At 46.3% G+C, this 20,160-nt stretch overlaps 1 protein-coding gene across 3 annotated transcripts in view; it reads right to left on the reverse strand.

The window, feature by feature from the left end:
• Positions 1 to 13,343: 13,343 nt before the first annotated feature.
• The window catches only part of GTF3C3 (general transcription factor IIIC subunit 3), a 598,047-nt gene continuing 591,230 nt past the window's right edge, over positions 13,344 to 20,160 (reverse strand). Inside the window, exon 18 of one of the 3 annotated variants that reach the window (XM_069615720.1) lies at positions 13,344 to 14,131. In XM_069615720.1, the coding sequence (XP_069471821.1) occupies positions 14,009 to 14,131 (123 nt within the window). In that variant the 3' untranslated portion in view covers positions 13,344 to 14,008. The remainder of the gene's footprint in view (positions 14,132 to 20,160) is intronic. The other 2 variants (XM_069615721.1, XM_069615722.1) reach the window with 2 other exon arrangements.

Here is a 20,160-nt window from a genome sequence, read left to right on the forward strand (position 1 = left end):
CCGCACATTCAACTTTATCACTAAAAAAAGATTTTTTAGCAGCCAGAATTGCCTTTTGGTATATTGACAAGGCGAGACGAAAGGCGGCTCCGTCAGCAGTTGTACAGAGCTTAACAGGTGCCAGTAGATTGGTCACAGTTATGAAGGAATCATCCAAAGCAGCTAGAGTGCAAGGATTATATTGTACACAATGAGAAAAGGGAGAAGCTAACAACGTAGAAGATTCTACATTGCGCCAATTCTGTTTGTTACTAGCCGGTTTGGAGGATCGCAAAACTGGGCCTGGCAGAGAGATAGAAAAGGGGATCAGAAAATGATCAGACCATATTACAGGGAGCAAAGAAGAAACAGTGATAAGCGACACAGGGGTGCAGATAAAATCCAGTATATTGCCTAGCTGGTGGGTTCATGAACCAATTGAGAGAGCCCAAGGTCCATCATCAAAGATAGAAGATTTGCTACCTAACTACTACTAGTAGAATTAGCAGGAATATTAAAATCACCTACCACCCAGAGATTAGGATAATTAATCTGGAGGGCATATACAAAATCAGGAAAATCAGTGCAGAAAGTGGCATCAGTCCCTGGTGGCCGGTAGACTACAATAACTGTAAGTGTGCAGACAGGGGAGATGGAGGTGCATGGAAGGAAGCATTCCATCTTTAGTGAATGTACTGGAGTTGAGCAGAGCACTTTATAGGAGGACTTATGCATACTACCTAAGCTTCCACCGGGATGGGTGGAGGAGCGGTCAACATGTGCCAAACTATATAATTGGGGGGTGGGGGGAGAGCCTGGACAATTGAGGGTCTCAGGTCTCAGTTAGAAATAAAAGATCCAGTTGGGAGGTAGCCATAAAATCATGGCAGTCCAGAGCATGAGCGACAAGTGACCTGGTGTTGAGCAAACCGCAGTGGAGCATTTCAATGTTTAGTGTAGAGGGTGCATGCAAAACTATCCCAAAGCCTGGAGGCCAGATAGTGGCAGCAGGCGCTAATGAGAGTAAAAATTGGCGATCTAGACAGCCAGCATGACTCCCCCGCTCCCTTAGCACGGACGGGCACAGGTGGGCTTGCCTTAAGCACGCCTTCGGTGCGCTGACGGTGTGCCAGCTGTGCTGGCGATAGCATCAGCACATATGATGCCGTGGAGGGGCTCAGAGTGAGGCAGAGACCGCCCACTCAGAGAGAGAAAGAGGATAGGCTACAACAACGCAGTCCTAATGTAGTACAAAGTAAAGTGTCAGGGTTACTTTTAGAGCAGGTAATTAAAAGCAGTGCAACGGAAAATCACAGGCAATATTTAAAAGCAAATTAAAACGGAGGGGTTTTATAATGGCTATCCTGCAAGGACTGCCTCACCTCTCCTTCTCATGGGGGTAGGAAATGTGTCACCCGTAGATGGTTTATTGTGAGTTGGAAATGTGTTACACTTAAATGGATTTTGGAGACAGGAAATGCGTTGCACCCAGATGGTTTTTCTTCTTTTGGGGTAGAAATGTGTCACACTTGGATGGATCGCCAGGGGTAAGAAATATGTTGCACTGAGCTAAATTTTGGGGGTATAAAATGGGTCACCCTGAGAAAGATTGTTGGGAGTGGGAAGTGTGTTACACTTGGACGGGCTTTGAGGGTAGGAAACGTGTTGCAGTTAGATGGATGGTTGGGGTAGCAAATGTGCCACCCTAGGGTGCAGTTTGGGGTTAGAAAATGTGTTACGCTTCGATGGAGTATTGGGGTAGGAAAAGTGTCGCAACCAGATGATTTTTGGGGGACAGAAGAGGTCACACACCTGGATGGACTTTTTGGGTGTAGTAAATGTGTTGCACTTAACTAACCGTACTAAAAACTCAATCTGCATACTCACCCTCAAACGCTAAGCTAAATGTAACCCTACCATTACACCACCACAAACCGCACACGCTTCACAACACCAAACATGAAACCAAACACAAGCACACACAAAGTACCCATGCACAATCCTACGTCAACATCACAAAGCTACTACCAACCAAAAACGCACCAACGCTCAGAGACCTGTTACTCCAAACTGAAGCTGCCAAGAGCACATCAAAGCTCTCTTGCTCTTCTACCTCTCAATCCCACCAACAATCCCCCAAACATCCAGATCCGCCACAGCGCCAGGAGACCACGCAAGTGACAACAGTGCACGGTACAAGACCAGATAACATAAGGTATCCAGTGCGGAAGACTCAGGGTTGAGCCCTGGAGAGGGTCCTAATCCAAACCAATGTACAGATTCACATCCCTCAATGAACATATGGGAGGATTGACCCCAAGAATAGCCTAGCGGGCAGTCATTATTTAGATGTGGATGTTGTAGAAGAGATTAAAAAGGTAGCTCAATGGTGTTACTCGATAACAGGAGGCTCATCCGTAGCCAGTTCCAAATGAAGCCGCTTTTCTACAACTTATAAGCAAAGTTATCGCAATACCGGTTGTTGAAGAACTGAATCTATTATTGGTGACCAACAGTGAAAAGGCAGGGTTTGGTTGAACCCACTACCCGGGGAACCAAAAACCCCCAACTGCCCATGATCATTTGGAAAAATGCCCTAACTTTGTGCAGCTCAGCAGAATGGCCATGGCTTATAGATTGCCTTTCAACAGTCAGTATCCGACAGCGAAGGGAAAATTAAACAAGGTCCCTTTTTTTATAGAAAAATAAAGATATTTGTACCAGTCTGAGATCAATGCCAGTCGGATGGAGCTAGGTCATACCAAAAATCGAGTGCCCTCAAACGCCCATCAAGCGATGCTCAAGGTGGTCCAGCCAACCTCGCTGCAGGGCATTTCAGGATGGCAAAACCTATAATAATGTATTCTTCTGGTCCCGCAAAACAGGAGGGTTCTGGGAGTCTCTCTGCCGGCCTCAGTCACGGGGGACACTCAACCAGATCTATTCTTCTGGTCCGGGTAGACGTTCTTTGGAGAGGCACCACCTACGTGAAAAGGCCTCATGAGCAGGTATCCCTGGGGCTCCGCTGCCGCCACTAGTCATGATGGATGTAGATTTTTCTAGACTAGGGATGGACACCACGGGCCCCTGGAGCTCTCCTGGTGCGGGATTGGCTGCAGCTCCATTCTCGTAGATCTCACCACTCTCTATGCATTGGTCCAACTCATCCTTAAACTTCTCGTACCCTCCCTCATCAGGGTAGGGTTACCAAAAGAGGTCCTTGTGGATCAGAGGGTGCGCTTCATGTCAAAGCTCCTGGGGGACACCAAAGCCCACCTACATATCCAAACTCTTATTAAGAAAGCTGGTGCCTGTAGAGAGAAAGATTTGAGAAAACGTATTAACCTGAAGGCAGGAGTGTTGCTAGGTCTGATAAAGATCCCGGCCTACGCTAACGTCGGGAATGTCGGGACCTGGGGCTAGCTAGCCTTTTGGTTGTATCCCCTGAGCTTCTATCCGGGGCTACAACCAAAAGACCCGGGGCTATAGCCCCCTTAGTCCCCTCTAGCAACGCCTCTGCCTGAAGGTCAGAGGATCGCCCTCCTTTGAGCTGGTCTATGCGTGGGAGCCAGAGGTGCACTAGACGTTCTACAGGAAGGCTGGCAACAGCAGGGCACTCAAGAAAAACAGAGGAGAATGTATGTATGGCCAGAAGGTTTACTGATGGAAATGCCAAGGGGGCGATAAAGCCTAGATACTCTTAGCGTGTCTGAATACAAACAATTGGCAAAGTGGCGGGGGCCCTATAGTATGATACGTCTTAAGAATGGCTGCAGTCTGTGGTTTGTAAAAATAGAAATAGTCCTTCGTTGACCCGAGCCGCACTGTGGCAGTGGTTAGTTGCTCATATCCGAGGACCAGATTTAAAAGATGCAACGTGTTTAAAGAGGCATACTAATAAAACGTGTTCATGACAATGTAATACCAATGTTCGGTTAACTAATCAATAAAAGCGAAACCAAGATATTTAACTGCCCTGATCCATACCTCAGTTGTGAATTTGGAACATTTCCTTCATAACGGAATTTTCCAATTCACTAGATTTTGCTGCCATCTACTGGACAATATTACTTTTTCAGGTTTAGTTACATTTAAGCGTTGAAGACATGGCAATGCTCGAGTTTTGGGGTGCAGTCATTTTCGCCCCAAGCCCCCGGGTGTCCCAAAGCTGGGCACTATATGCGCATTTTGCCTGAAGGTTACCAGAACTAGATAGGGGAGGGCACAGAGGATACACAAAACATGTTCATCCTAATTGCACATAGAAGATAGAAGTTGCGGGTGGCCTTCATATTCACTAAGAACATTTCTGAGGGTAGCCTGTCTATGGCGCTTAGAAGATGCATTAAGATATCCTGTCTATTACAAAGACAATCTGATCACACAGCTACATCAAAGACAACGCTCCATCATAACCTCAAGGTATGTTTTGGTGGACATGTAACGCAGACACGGCTAACCACCCGTATGCATCAGAATGCAACGGTGACCTACGACAAAAGAAATGAGGTCTAGCTGGACACAATGATTTGCCTACAGACACCAAACTAAGTCACAAAGCACAACACCTCTCCCATCAGAATGTGATGATCTACGACAAATAATTCAGTCTAGCTGGACATATAAAGAGTCTCTTGCACTTGCGCACTCTCCTGACCACCTCAGCACCCATCCACACATGCCTGACCTTCATGGACAGCTTACTGGGGCTCGGCCAGCCCACCCAACTCCCTATCTTGGCCAGATGCACCCATGCATTCTAATCCTCCTGACAATGTTCCCATACCTTGGACTTCGTTCCCCCAAGGGCGTTCCCACCACAAGCGCATGGAGACCATACTAATAGGAAAATTGCGGTATATAAATGATAAACTACTACTACTACTACTACTACTATGGCCAAACAAGCATTGGCAAGATCATGTTTGGACTTTTCTGCAGGCATTACAGAACCATTTACCAAGCACTGTCATGACATGGCCAGGCACTACGCTGCTTGCCTGTATGAGCATCATTTGCCATATAGTGCAATAGTGCAATAAAATACCCAGTTCTTCACATCATATAGCATATATTTTATGGCTGGCATTGCTTATCCAGGTATTGCCAGCATATGCTGAAGCACTACCATAATTGGTAGTACACCATGTTAAGACTGGCCCAGGAAGCGTTCCTGTGCGTGGCAATGTGCTCCTGGTGCAGTAGAATTACCTTATCACTATCTTATAAAGGTTTGGCCACTATCAACTTCTCATACACCGGTTCACTGTATGCAGAATCATCATATAGACTAGATTGGTCCTTTCATCATGCAAACTGTGGGGGCTTTCTGCCAGAATGCCAGTCAGTCAACACTGACGCAGCAGCATCAAATGCAAATTATGTTATGCAACTTTCTTGCAGATAAATGTGGGGTGGCCACATCAGCTGGGTTTAGTACACAAAGTGTTTAAGAGACCACTGTGCTTCATCCACCTCTGTGGCGAAGATATGCAGCCTTAGGGTTCTTGACTGTAGCTAAACCACTCTATTTCAAGAGCGTGCAGCAATGTGGCACAACTTTGCCTTCAATCCTGAATAAATCTCTTGTTGAACCTGGGATTATGTCCTGAATGTTTGTGGAGGCCGCTCGATCTCAGGATGAGGGAACAATATAGTTGTCATGAAAAGTGACAACTAATGAGATTATCTGACATTGAATGTACTACAAGAAAGAGCTATACTAATATTGACTGGATACAATTGCCAGTACTAATAGGTGTGCAGGGTACGAGAGGACTCATGCTCTATGGGTTCTCCACTTTCTTGGTTCTTTCTTAACAATATAGCTGCGCCTGCTGCTGGATCTCAAATCTACACCGGTTAAACAGCAGGTATGACACATTTACAGGTTTCTGTCTTAGTCGGCCTTTACTAGAGTGTAGAATAAAACCGCTCCTTTTCAGAGAAATAGTCATTTTCTTATTGCTACTTTCACTATTATGCCAACATAGGTGGTGGCAAACTGAGGACAGGGTCGGACTGGGCTATTGGTCGTTCGGCCACTGGCAGAACGACCTTCAGGACCTGGCGGCTGGTTTTTCACCAAGCCACCCCCCTGGGCCGTATTTTCTTTTGTTGAATTTGTTTTTTTTTTGTCACTTGGAATAATTGCTGCTGCAGCCTACTGGCCGCGGCCCGAGCAGCTTGCCAGCAGCAGCAGCGGCGGTGGCGGTGAATGGAACTGGCAGGGGGGGCTGGGCTGATCTAGCCCTGGGCATGCAGTATTCATCAAAGCAAGGTAACGCACAACGTTTTTACCTTGCTTTGATGATGTTTATGTATAGATGAGAGGGGCCACCAGGCCGCCATGTAGTGCTCGCTCTGCCTGCCGCAGCCTCAGTGTGGCCTGGGCATCTGGCGACGGCGTGTCTGGCCTGGCTGGCACCAGTCAGCCAGCCCGTGCTCCAGGCTGCGCAAGCAGAGAGACAATTGACAAGAAAAAGGTGCTAATTGTTGTAACACCTCTCCAGTCCTGGCTGCTGGCTGGGCTGGCCTCCACTGGACTTCATGTAATCTCAGGACCAAAGAGTACATTTCATCTTGCAATTTCTTTCTACGAAATTTAGAATAGATGGGAATTCGGAACTGCTACCAAATCAGGGGGTATTGGAATTGAGAAAATCTACAGATTAATTAGAGGCAATAGGACTTCTGGCTACCTAATTAAGTGGAATTGGAATTTAGAATTTCTGAGTACTGGGATTGGGGGAAGTGGCATTTGGAACTCCCAACTGCGACTGGCAAATCAAGGAACATCATAGTTTATAGCTTTTTAGAGGCTCCACCATGGGCAGTAAGTATCGCCTCCATGGATCTCCTCCACGACTCCGGGGCTCAGATGGTGCAGTACCTCCAGGAGCACTACAAGAGCTCCCAGGACTGGTTCACGTTTGTCTCCTTCGCCGCCGACCTGCGCAACACCTTCTTCGTCTTCTTCCCCATCTGGTTCCACCTGTGCGAGGCGGTGGGCATCAAGCTCATCTGGGTGGCGCTGACCGGAGACTGGCTCAACCTGGTATTCAAGTGGTGCATGCATCTTTTGAGTCTCTGGCGGGGCCTCCTACAAAACAATGGGTTCTGGCAGGAGAGGGTGTTGGGTCTATGCGCACAGTGTGTGTGTTTTACAAGATAAGCAGTTGTTAGGGAATTGTAGCATGAAATATGAAAGTTCTTAGATGGTCTCAATGGAATATTTGTATATACTCCTTGTAGCATCTAAATTGTTTACAGTCACCAATTCGCAAAATCCTTTGGGAGGTCACCATTTCGAACCCGACATTGAGAAAAATAAGGTTGGGAAAGGGAATGTATGTGTACATGGAGAAGGGGTAGAAAAAGTGGGGGGTTGGTAGAGGGGCGTATAAATGAGGTATGGGTGTGGAAGGGGCTGCAGTGGCTTAAACCCCTCACTTTTAAACTAGGGCAAACAATGTATTCTCAAAAAATGTAAAGAGCCAATGTAACCCATTACAATAAAGGGCCAGTCAGATGCATGACCCCTGTCCCTCAGAGTAGTCTACTCTAACTTCTTATAAGTTGGCCTAGAAGCTCCGTGGGTTAAGCGGTTACTACCGTGCAACCTCCGGATAGCATGTCTGACACCTGTTTGGACAGACTAAGCCTTTTGTCTGCTGAAGGGCGATAAAAGGAGTACCATTGTGTCAGATGATATGATCGCATATTAGTTGTCCCGCCAAACAACAGCTCAAATCTTGTGTGTGCTGCTAGTGCAGCCCTCCTCCATCACAGCCACTCTGGATGGGGCAAGCATTCACAGTATTCAGGGCCTACTCTGCTGTACTGGGTTCTGTTCTGTTGGTTGGTGTATATGCCGACACCGAGGTGAAACCACCTCAAACCACAGAGGTACTGGCCGGACCATAACAAAAGCCACAAATAGTCTAATCTCAAAAGCAGACATGTTTATTTATAATCCAGCAGCATGACGCCATCGGTGACACTTTTCTGGACTAGACCACTAGGGGCGGACTTTGAACTAGACTTGGAATTATTCATTCAAAGTTTGGACTAGACTTGGAATTATTGAGTGCATTGTGGACGAATGAAAAAAAGGGTGAGAGATTCGCAGCGCCATGGGCCGGTGCAGCATGCCAACATCTGCACTTAATTGTGCGAGTTGTCAATGGAGTGGACTCTATACCCGCATTTTAAAGTTTATTTTCTGAGCGTCATAAGGCAGCACACTTTAGAAAACGCAGTCCCTGTCCTTGATGCAGACAGGATACAGGATACGGCACTGAGGACTCGAGGGGATTTACCCAGGATCCTGGATCACACAATGTGGTCAATCGGAAAGCTGGGTCAGAAACACGGCCCTGTCTCGCTTACATCTAGGCCACTACGTTCTCTGTTTCTTCGTTTGATGCCTCGGCGCAGAACTGGAGGCCTGTGTTTGGGAAAGCCTGCAAACCACAGAATTAGCAAGCTGAGCGAGTCCAACCATTGAGTGGCTTCTCTACAACCAAACTCTGTTCATTGTACGCAATAATGGTACCGAAAACGTATTGTGTTGAATTATTTTTTTTAACTCTATTCTCTCCACCCGTATGTTTCCTTTGGGGCACAGCAAACAGGACTCAAGGGTGCGCTCAAACCAGGATAGGACTGGATGCAGGCAGCCTGCAGGGCTGGGCTGGGCCACCACACACAAGTTCTCAATTTAAGCAGCTTTCAACTTTGCAGAAAGTAACAACAAATTTGTTGCACTTGCATGCAAAGTTGAAAGCTACTTGTGTCTGGAGGTGGGTGGCCACCGGGGAGCGCGGGCTGGCCAATGAAAATGCAGCCTGAACAGACTATGCGCCGCCAGAGAGCTCGAGGTCAATTCCGTGACATCGCGTGTGACGTGATTCACTCACTCTTGAGAGAGGATATTAGGCCTTGGGCTGGGCTGCCGGGCATGATTTTGGTGCACAGCCACAGGCAGCCGTACTCGGAGCAGTCTGTGTGCATGGAGACGGGACCGCAGTAATAGCGCCCGGCCCCGGCCCACCCAGCCCTGCCATGCCAAGTTCTTGCTTCGGGGCCAGCCGGGCACTGCAGTGGCACCGCACCTCACCTGCCACCTTGAGCTGCGGCCGGCTACCTATGAGGAGCTGTGAGTGAACGGGATGTTCATTAATCCGGATTCCGGACCAAGTAAGTTTCCAGGTCCAGGACCATTGCAAAAGTCAATATTCTCGTTGCTGGCAGCAGATCCGATTTCCAAATGTATGTTAAAGTAATGTGCTGTGAAGCTCCACCGTAACATGATGCTGTACCTCAGTCTCAGAGATGAAATATTGTCAAACATTGTATCGGAGTCATTTGACTTTTTTTTATGGGCTTTGTTTTTTATTTAATTCTCTCGTCTATAAGTGGGTTTGAACTGTAACGATAGGTATGTTATTTTTACATTTGTTAATGGGGGTTTTTAGATATTGACACGCTTCGTTGTCCTGTATTCTGTGTACTGTGTTGGGAACCTATTGGTCACTATGGAATAAAGGTGGACTGAGCATTGAATGCTGTACAAAAGAGCAGTCCACTGACCCCTCTGGCCCACTCCGCTCTGGGGCAAGTTGCTCTTCCCTTTCATCTGGGGGTGTTACCTTCTGCCTACAGGGCAACATTTGGGAACAGCTAGTTGACAACAGGGAGGGGGGCATCATGTCTGGGCATGTGAGGGAAACCATGGCTTGAAAAAGAGGAACTTGTTTTATATAGCGCTAACCTTCTGCCTTGCCTCCGTTTCCCTGCCCATTGAGACACTACATCATGCTATAAAGCCTACTCCAAACCCATGCTTTAGAGAGCTGCATCACACAGAAGAGGCATGCATGCACCATGGGGACCCTCTGGCCACCCCGGCCCCCCTCCATGGGGTTTAAGCACGGGAAGGGGGGGTTGGAAGAGGTAAGGATAGTGTGTCTGTTAGCATGGGTGCATGTTGACTTAGACCAGTGGTCTTCAAACTGTGTTGTTATTTAAGCATAAATACAACTGGCAACTGGTACCTTCCGGTGTCATCATTTGGCTGTACTGCTTATTTAATGCAACTCTATTTTCATTACTGGTGTCAACGAGTAGACATGCCCAGAGTCTGGTTCTGCAAAATAAGTATTAAACTATGTGATGATGTTGTTTAAAATTTTTTTTTAAAAGAACATAAAGGAATGTTGTCACTTTCTCAAGCGTTTACACAAAACATAACATGCAACAGACACATGAAACATCCATAAGTAGCATTTTCTGTAAAGTCGTGAATTTACGCGATTCACGGATGATGGTTTGAAGGCCACTTTTTTGAGGCGAGGGGTGGGCCACTTTTTTTTGGGTGTCCGGGCCTATTTCTTGTCCCAGTCCGACCCTGCATTTACGTAATTAACAAGATATTGACAACGACCATAACGGGAAAAAGAGGGTAATTGGAAAATGTTCTGCAACAACCAATGAGGTCAAATGGGGACCAATAGGGAAATGGAGAAGAAAAAGTTGGGAGTATGGTTGGAACAGGGCAGATATTTTAGAAAGGCTTGTTCCCACTTAAAGGAGAAGGAAGGATAGTGGAAATGAAGAGGAGGGTGGTGGGTCGCTTTAAAGTTTTGTAAAGGTATGGTTCCATATCTTACACAAGTAAGATTGAGAGGCATCTTCTTTTCGTTGCATGATACAGTGGCTTGGGAGGATTAGAAATGTTATAAAATGGGCCCAGAGACGAGTGTTTGCAGAGCTGTCAGTTGTACGTTAGGTACATCATCAAATGGTTTAATCACAAGTGCACACTTTAGCAATGACTGAGTTGTCAGAAGAAAGGCACGAGAAAGAACACAAAGCTATAAAAAGGGAAGCCAGAACCACAATAATGAGCACAAAGTGATACAGATGGCACGGGTGCCACAGAGGGGACTACCGTTTAGCATAGGAACCCTTCTCTGATGGCCGATGTTCAGATCTCGGGCAATTTCCGTTAGATAACAGACCCATTTGCATTCTTCCTTGCACAGCAAGTACTTTTTCTTGATCTCCTGTTCAATGCCGAAGAACCGGATTTCCGCTCTACTGTTTTTCCACGTCCTTTATGGCAGGGTTGGGCCAGAGGCGCGTGCATACACTTCTGGTATGTTCCAAGATTGATTCTATAACTCGGGAGATGGTGCTGCCAACATGCAGGATTCTGCATGGGCAAATAACGTTCTAGATCGTGCACAAGCTCCCACAGCTATTTCATTGCTTGGAGGAGCACTGCTGAAGTGTGTTGATTTAGAAATCTTCCGAGTAGTTCAGTTTAGGTAAGTACCAAAAGAACATGCTTTGCCAGCTCCACATTTGTAGAATCTCATAGTTAGGAGTGGTAACCAGGGGGTGTGTTTGTTTACTTTCTTATTTCTAACAGATGGTGGGGACGTTATAAGTTGCATATAATTGGGAATTTGGTGTGCAAGTGCACCCTTTTCTTTTCCCCCGTTCCCTCTATAATGGAATTGCAGCCCGCACTTGCTCTCCTCCTCGGAGTTCACATCCTCTTTAAGGGTATAAAAGCAGGTCACAGAATGGAGAACAACCATAGCAAGCGAAATCTATACACAAATGTTGAAAATAAGATACAAGGGAAGGTTTTCTTTTGTCGAATAAAGGCAGAAGACAAAACATTAACAGTTAGTAACAACACATCTAATTTTTGTAATAGCTGTATGCCCCCTGTGATGGTGGAGTCCCCTGCCTGGTTCAGGGTGCTGCAAGCAAGTGACTCAAGAGGCCGGGTGTGTCCCCAAGCTAGTGGGGGATGGGCTCGGGGTGTTGTGAGAAGGACCCCCGAGTCATTCCTCCCTGGCACCCATCAGATGGCATTAACAATCTAGACTCTAGATGGTCAAGACCATCTCCCCCTAGCCCCCGCAGAGTTATAGCAGGTCCAATGATCAAAATGCACTGACCTATATTGCTTTTTGATACTACCTTATATGCTACTCAGTAGTGCAGTATTTATATATACCAAAGCAGGACAAAATGTTTTAATTTTATTTCTTTGAAAATATAATAGTGCCATGAACGCATTCTACTGTTTTGTTGGTCTCAACAGGAGGCAAGAAAGCTAATGTAAATGTGGTACTTGCACATGCCCAGAATGCAGACATTATCTTGCAATATCTAAAAGGGCAGATCTTACAGGATTGCTGGTCCTTTGGGGAATAACCCAAACCCCTTTCCACAGATGTTCTTGCACCGTTCCCTCATCAGATTCGGAAACCTAGAGTGGGCAGCGCTCACAGATTTCACGGATCTACCTGCTGACGCTGGCTATTCTTGCATGCACTACAACATTCTGCATGCTGTCAAACAGCGGTGGGAGACCTGCAGCCCTCCAGAGGTTTTGGCATACGACTCTCATGATCCCTCACCACTGACTGTGCTGCCTAGAGCTGAGGGGAGTTGGAGTCCAAATTATCCGGGAGGGCCGCAGGTTGTCCACCAATGATCCAGAATTTGGGCGTATAGGTCTTGAGCTTAAGAAATTCATCATGTTCCTTTCACCCATGCTAAAGAAGAGGTGTTGCAGTCTTACAGGAATCCAAAACAAAACAAAAGATGTACTGTAAAAATGCATTCTTCTAAAATGTTGTGGGAACAATGGTGACACTGCATTTATATATTCTAATGACAGTCACATCAACTAAAAAGGCACATCCAATTTATAAGAGTTTCATCACAAAACATCAAGACAAAGGATGGGCTAATTTGTCTACCATTTTACCAGGGGAAGCAGGTAGTGAAAAAGCAAGATATCCACCATCCACTTGTGGCGGAATCCCATCCGTCCAGGAGAAATTCCGCTGCATGCATGCAAACATTTTGTCCATTCAAGGGATTAAATGTTTTGCACTCTTCGATTGGTTGAAGTCCAGCTAAATAGAGTGCAGTGGACAAAAATGTCTGGGAGCACCAAGCATAATTTCTCAAAGGGAGCAGAACCGTTGCACATCCGACGTGCATCTGCCCCGGTGGATTTTTATCAGCGTATGGACAAGATCACCATGGAAAGGCAAGTTGAAGGAAAATAGGCGAAATATGCTTCCACCACGTATATTCCAGACATCCTAATAAAGAAACTAGTCTTTTCTGTCAGGAACAAGCATTGTACTTTCCCAATGTAGATCTTATTTCAGCTTGTGTAACTGTAGGGGGGTGGTTTGTGTGTGCAAATCCTAAGAACATATTTATACTACAGTAGTTCAAAACACTAGGAAATGGCGGGTACAAGTACTAAGTGCTGGTATTTACGTTCTCAAAACAAAATATTTACAGAGGGGACACATACATGTAAAAATGACAGGTATTTACTAAGGGTACCTGCCAACAAATTGATGTATATACACTAAAAGTATTGCATCACAGACTTGGTGCTGGAAGTCTTGATTTTATCTTTAATTTTCCAGTCCAATCCCTTTCACTTATTGGTTGTGTAGGAAAATGCCCCAAATGGGAGTAGTGAAAGAAAGCAAACAACTTTCACCACACGTCACAGCTGCCAGATTTTTCTATTCGATGATCAACACAAGGTAAGGTTCTCGTTCTTCCGATCGAAACCACTTAGCAATGCTAAGAGCCAAAGATCTGGGTTCAGCTTTCTTCGAATGCGCTTCAACAGTTGAGCTTCAACCGTTCTACAACATGGCGCACCAGTGTGACGGTGAGCTCCTGCTGTGGTAGCAATCCTTTCAAGTTCAGAAATAGACACAACGTTGCTACTTCCGTTTCATTTCCCACGCCGGTTTCATGAAGTTCTACCCGCAGGCCTGAAGCATCCAAAGTAGGGGAATTAAGTTAAAAACAAACTGAAAATTAAGTGCTTCAAAGTAGTTCCTTCGACTTCAAATAAATAGGTTTGATTTTACACATGACTGGGGCATGGGGGACAGCCACGAAGCTATGCCACTGATGAAGACATAATTCTGGCTGTACAAGTCCAGATTCTGTTGAAAAGTTGTTACACCGAACAGTGCAAGAACAAAAGCCTTCGAGCCATAGGAATGTTTCCACTGTTCTGATAAATCAGTGACAAGTTGTAAGCAATGTCTCTTCTCAGGTCTACTTGGTCCTCTTCAATTCCCTGAAAGATTAAAGAATACTCGCTTTTACATTTAATAATGTGTGAAATCAAGACAAATATACAAGTAACGTAACAATCTCTTAGCAGGAATACCAATTCTGACATCAAGCAATCATAAACCTGCATAAAACATACAGTAACTGAATATGTAAGTTTCCCATAACCATTATTTCACTTTCTCCCTCCCCATCATATGCAAAAAATAAGCATACTAGTTGTTAGCTCTTCTTTAGTTTGTTCCCTTCAGTGGCAACCCTGGCATAAACAAATGGAGTGTATATTCACAGCCTGTTACACACTGGACATCTGCAATCAATAATTACACCAGGACCAGATGTTTGAGGTTCAACAGTTTTATTAGGAACTGTGTATAAGTGAGGGACAACTTAAATATAAACAGGGTTCCCCCAAATAAATAACAAAATATAGGATTGCCTCCTTCCACAAATGTCTCTTGCGATGGCTTTCCCAGTGTCAGGATGAGTGGTCAAGCTTTCAAGTCTCAGCCATCATTGTTGCAAAGTGTCATAATTACCGCACTCCTCCAACCAGTGTGTAGCAAACCCTCCTTCTGCTCCTCTGAGCCTAGTTGCAGGCTTTCCTGGGTTCTGTACCTCAAAGCATAAACCAGTCCTTGATGTTCCGCTGGACCCTCCCGGGTCTTAGAGATGGCGGTGGGGCAGTCAGGCGAGAGGCAGAAGAACCAAATCTCTATTAGCGCCTTCCTTGCTGACTGTTACACCTGCCTAGGGGCTGAACTGACCCTCTTGAACATCATACTTCTAGATGACTAGCTTGCTTATGGCTCCTTGTCTCTCTTCTCAATATCTTAATAAAAGTCTCTACCCAATCTGGGGTTTTTCTCCTTCTCACCCCCCACTGTAGGGCTCTTCCTTCTAACTCCCTACTCTGGGGCTCTTCTTCTCACTCCCTACTCTGGGGTGCTCTTAGGCTCTCCCCCACTCTAGAGTGTTCTCATCCTGACACTTCACTCCTGGTTTTACTTCCTCCTTTTCCGCTATACCTACTACTGACTTCCACGCTACTCCTGGTTTTACTTCCTACCTCCTTTCCTATGCTACTATTACCGACTTCCACTCCACTCCTGGTTTTAATTCCTACCCCAGTTCCTCAGCTACTATTTTATTTTATTGTATTTATTGTTCCTCTGAAACGCGCTTATACACAAGTGGTTCAAGGTGCAGCAAGGCAGGAGGTGGTGAGTGGGAAAGTAGAAGAACCTTCCACTCCACTCCTGGTTGACATTCTCCCTCGCCTCTTTCCTGCCTTTTGTTCCCCTTTAACTGTCACCACTTATGTATTGTTAAAAAGCACTTCTGTAGACTTCTTGAACTTATTTACAGGTACTTTATTTTAAGTTACTTCAAGCTGTTAACTTAGGAGACCACCGGGTCCCATCACCCAGGCTCAACTGACCAGGCTGGAACCTTGAAGCTGGGTTCATTACCAAACATTCTGCTGCCTCACACAGAATTCCATGCTGGCTCACATCAGCATTCCTTACAAACATGCACTGGTAACAAGTACATTATAACACATCTCCTCCCTTTCTAATGACAACTCACACACAAGATGCATGCACTTATAACAAGTACATTATAACATATCACTCCCTCCTCTATCCTGCCGTCACTTTTCCAGCTCCCGTTTGCAGCACAATCCTGACTCCAGTCTCCAAAGTCTCTGCAGCACCCCTACTCTTCAGCCTTCTCCAAACAAGAGCCGCCTGCTCTTGTCAGCTCCCACAGTGAACTGGGCTGCTTGGCCTATTTATCACCAGTCCCCCATCCTCCCTGATTGGAATTAGAGTTGATAGTCTGCAGCTGTGAGCCTAAAGGGTGTGAGGGTTGGGATTGCCTAGGCACTCTCACTTCCTGAGTCATATTGAGGCGCTAAGTGGGCTGGGCTGACTCTATAAGAACCCATGTGGCCATGTTGCTACTCTGTGTGCATGGAGAAACTGAACAAGCTGTTTGTTTGAAGGATATCCTGCTGTTTGGAAGGCAGGTGTGTTAGGGGATATCTAGGCGTGTTTAGGCTGCTTCCAGTGTCTCCCTGTTCTTGAAGGGTTTTACTATGGCCTTCCTGTCCTTGAAGGGCTAATTTCATTTCCTTGGTCCTTTCTGGGTTTTCAGGTTGGAAGAGAAGGGAATTGTACGAAATGTAGGAAACCTGAGGGTGGCTTGTCTGCATAATTTCGAGGTTTGGGCCCTGTGACAGGTTTTCTGGTGTCGTCCTCATCTTAAGTGACAGGACTGGGTGTTTTGCCAAGTTTACTCTCTCCCCAGCCCCCAATCCCGCTTCACAGATTCAATCTGTTTTTTTCTAGGTTTCTGAGGGGCATTACTGCTTTGTTTAGACACCCAGCACCCTGAGTCTCCTGGCTCATGGTCACTTGATGAAGGTCCAGGCATGGGACTTCATCACACTGCATTGACCTCTCAACAGCCTTTGATCTGGTTAACCGGTCACATTTGTCGGGCAAATTAGCTGCATGGGGGATCCCTGCTGGTCTACCGAGCATCCTGATAAATCTCCATTCCGAGGCTTATGTTCATATGTCTCTGACCTTGGGGAGGCTGTTGAGGATATTCATTTGTTTCCTCTGCACTTGGGTCAATTGAGGATTACATTTTTAGCCTATGTCAAGGACACCGTTTTCTTTGACCACACCTCAGTTGGCCTTCAGCATATATTTCGCAACTGCAGCAATACTCCTCCTTTTCTCTCCCATAGACCTGTTTGTTGTTATACGTGCTGTTTTATGGGTGGAGAATGGTTTTAGCCACTCATTTGTATACAAGGATGAGCCACGCCAGGGGGCGGGTGGTTAGAGCAGTGAGCAGCCCTTCCATGCGCTGGCCCGTTTGCATTGCATTACAAGCCGTTTATCTCTAATTCTGGTCTCCTGTGTATTATTTGTGCATGAGTGCCCGAGGGGTGGTGGGGGAGTAGGACAAGCCTGTAACCTATTGGTGCCAAAACCCAGGAGCTCCCCTTGCTCACATGCGTGACTGGGGTATACGTCAGGTAAGAGAAAAAAGTGGTCTGTTGCACGCTTGGTTAGGGGCCTTCATATCATACAGAGACAGTGCCTCAGAGTGGTACAGGGTAGGAAGGTCAACTACAGGACTTTAATCGGGTCAGAGCATTCTTAGGGCCTCATCAGTCATGCTTATTTCCAAAACATTGCGTGAATTGCATTTGATCATTTGCTGTTTAGTTTGGTAAATAGCAGTATTGAGACAGAATAATGCATCCTCCTTTTTGGTACTTCATATTGAAATCCAGCTGCTTTCTAGACAAATCTCGATACTGGCCTTACATCACGACTCAATCTTCATAGTGGGACGGGAAGGTCTGCATGTGTCTCCTGTAAGTATACTCTCACAAATGGCCTTAAGAATACACTAACTATCAAAGATGGTTGAAGTCCCCAAGTCTTCCTCCACCCTAGCCCAGAATTCCCTAAACCTCAAGGTGCTCACTAGAGATCGGTAACCCCTACTATTTAGAATTAGAGTTTTCTAGGTGGATCCTAATCTGGGGTCCCTCAAGAAGAATAACAGGAACAGACCTACCCCAATTCCCAGGTCTCATTTGACCTTTTCCTCTCATGCCACTGTAGTCCTCGCCCTAATTCCCTTTCCCTTCCTTATACTCTCTTCCTCTCGCTCTCTTCATTCTCTACCATCCTCTCTCTGTCCTTCTGATGTTATTCCACCTCATGTTTAATCCTACTCTCCCTCTCCACTACTCTGTTCCCCTTCCCACCACTCTCCACTATCTCCCTATGACTCTCCACTACTCACCATTCCACCCTCCTTCTATTAGTCACCCTCCTTGCATTCTCTCAATCATCTTTCTCACTCAGCATCACTTACTCCACTACGATCCAACTTAGTCTTACTCTACTTACTCACCCTACACACACTCGCACCCAAGTACCACTTTTTCTCACCAACCAATAGATCATCTTGCAAAGTTCTATGTAAGTATCTTGCATTCTCTGCTCGATCGTCCTTCTCCTGGTCTCTCGACTCACCTTCTCCTCACTTGACCTCACCCCAACAACCCACACCCTCTCCACTGTCCCCATTGTATAGGTTTTCCTCCCTGCTGCAGCCCTTTGCTCCGCAATCCATTGTCTGACACTCTTACCTGTTCCTGTGAACAACCCCCTTACTGCCTTTTCCCCAGGGGGTGTGTTGTGCTGCAGAAGTTGCAAAAAAAGTATTTGAGTCCCTCCCCATTTTTCAGCACGTAGTAGCTGTGACTCCATTGTAGGTCTCAGAATCCCTGCCACGCTGTTGGGAAATACTGTCGCCACTGATACACAGTAAGTTGGACATTTCATTTTCTTTTCTGGTTTCCCAGTCACATAGGTCAGAACATCTCTGGTTCGCCGCCGGGACTTCTGGACGCTGGAGTTCTTGTAGCGGCTCACTCTCTCCTGTGGATCGTATAGCTCCAGGCTTGCCCATAAAGGGAGAAAGCGAAACTGAGTGCCAACACTGATGCTGGGTAGAAAACCAGTGTTAATCAAAGAGGCTTAAAAAACAGCACCTAGTGCCAAGTGTTATCGGTTGCATGACCTGTAATGGGTGGACCGTGCTGTCCAACAACTGCGCCTAGACCGAGAGGCCCCAACCTGGCAAAGAGCCACGAAAAGCCTAAAGATAAAGGCTATGTGATGAAAATGCTGAAGTGAAAGAGAGCATGTGGTTTTGGTACTGTCATGACCCACAGAACGCGCCCCTTCTGGACTTCCTGGTCCTTGTCACGGTGGGGCTTACATTCATTGTTTCTCCCAACACGGCCGTATCATGTGACACGCCTCGCACCAGCCTTCACGGCAGACGTAGTACATTCCATAAATATGCCACGCCCCCGCGGCCCTGCGTGTCTCAATGCTATTGCGAAGTAGTGACCAGACGTGTGCTCCGTAGCTCGCGGTATTGTTTCCCTTGCTTCTTCCACTCTAACCCAATTCTAGTCCCTTTCCTTCCCTTTTTGATTCCTGGACTCATGTGCTAGTTATGCACCCTGTTATTTCCTGGATTCCCGGATCCCTGCATCCCGGTACTTGAACGCACGCTGGATTCGGAAGAGACTCGTGCAGCCTTATTCAAGACTCGAGCAGTACGCAAGAAGGCATCGATCAAGAAATCCAGCAAAGATCGAACTCAAGTGAGAAGGGGGGGGGACTCCTTGACAGGTACAAGGCGAAAAGAATGCCAGTGGAAGTTGATGACATTGGGGCAAACTAAGAGACTTTAATTATTTGGAACTATGTTACCCTTAGGGAAGGGAGCCCCGAGACAGATTGGAACTGTCGCGAACTTGGGGAAGAGACCCCTGAGAGTTTTTGGAGTTGTGTTACACCTGGAAAAGGGAACCCCGAGACCTGTTTCTTTGTCGAACTATTTGAACTTTGGGAAGGCGAAGCTGACCCCAAGCTCGAATTGGAAGAAGCTCAGAACTTTATTTTGAACACCGTTTCTTTTGGTACCACTATCCCTGCACATTGTATGTCTTTAGTTGTGAGGGCAAGCATAGGTTTTGGACACAGACAGACGTTTAAGTTGAACATACTGACACAGACGATCCTTAGTTTCTTTAGGTAGGGAAATCCTGCCTTAGCATAGGGCAGGTTAGGCCTTAATCCATCCTGACACTGATGCCTTCACAGGCCCTCCCAACTCAGTCATTCTACCTGTGGGGCAGGGCTGGCTCTGAAAAACACCCTGGTAGGCTTTCTGCCCCAAGATGAGAGGGGTGACCATGCCCCCTTGACAGGGTTATGTACTTCTGAGTGGTCTGGTATGCCCTGCAAAGCAGTATTATCTGTGGCATCATGTGGCATAGTCTTGCTGGGTCCATCCGTGTACTGTACGGGAGACTGCTCATTAATGGTTTCCAGGAGGTATTTTGAGACTATCTAAAATGAGGGAGCAGATGGCTTCCTATACACGATCGCGATTTTCATTCCTACTGGAGACAGGCTT

The sequence above is a fragment of the Ambystoma mexicanum genome, chromosome 9 (assembly GCF_040938575.1).
Source record: "Ambystoma mexicanum isolate Mex_15411 chromosome 9, UKY_AmexF1_1, whole genome shotgun sequence".
Classification (NCBI taxonomy): Eukaryota; Metazoa; Chordata; class Amphibia; order Caudata; family Ambystomatidae; genus Ambystoma; species Ambystoma mexicanum.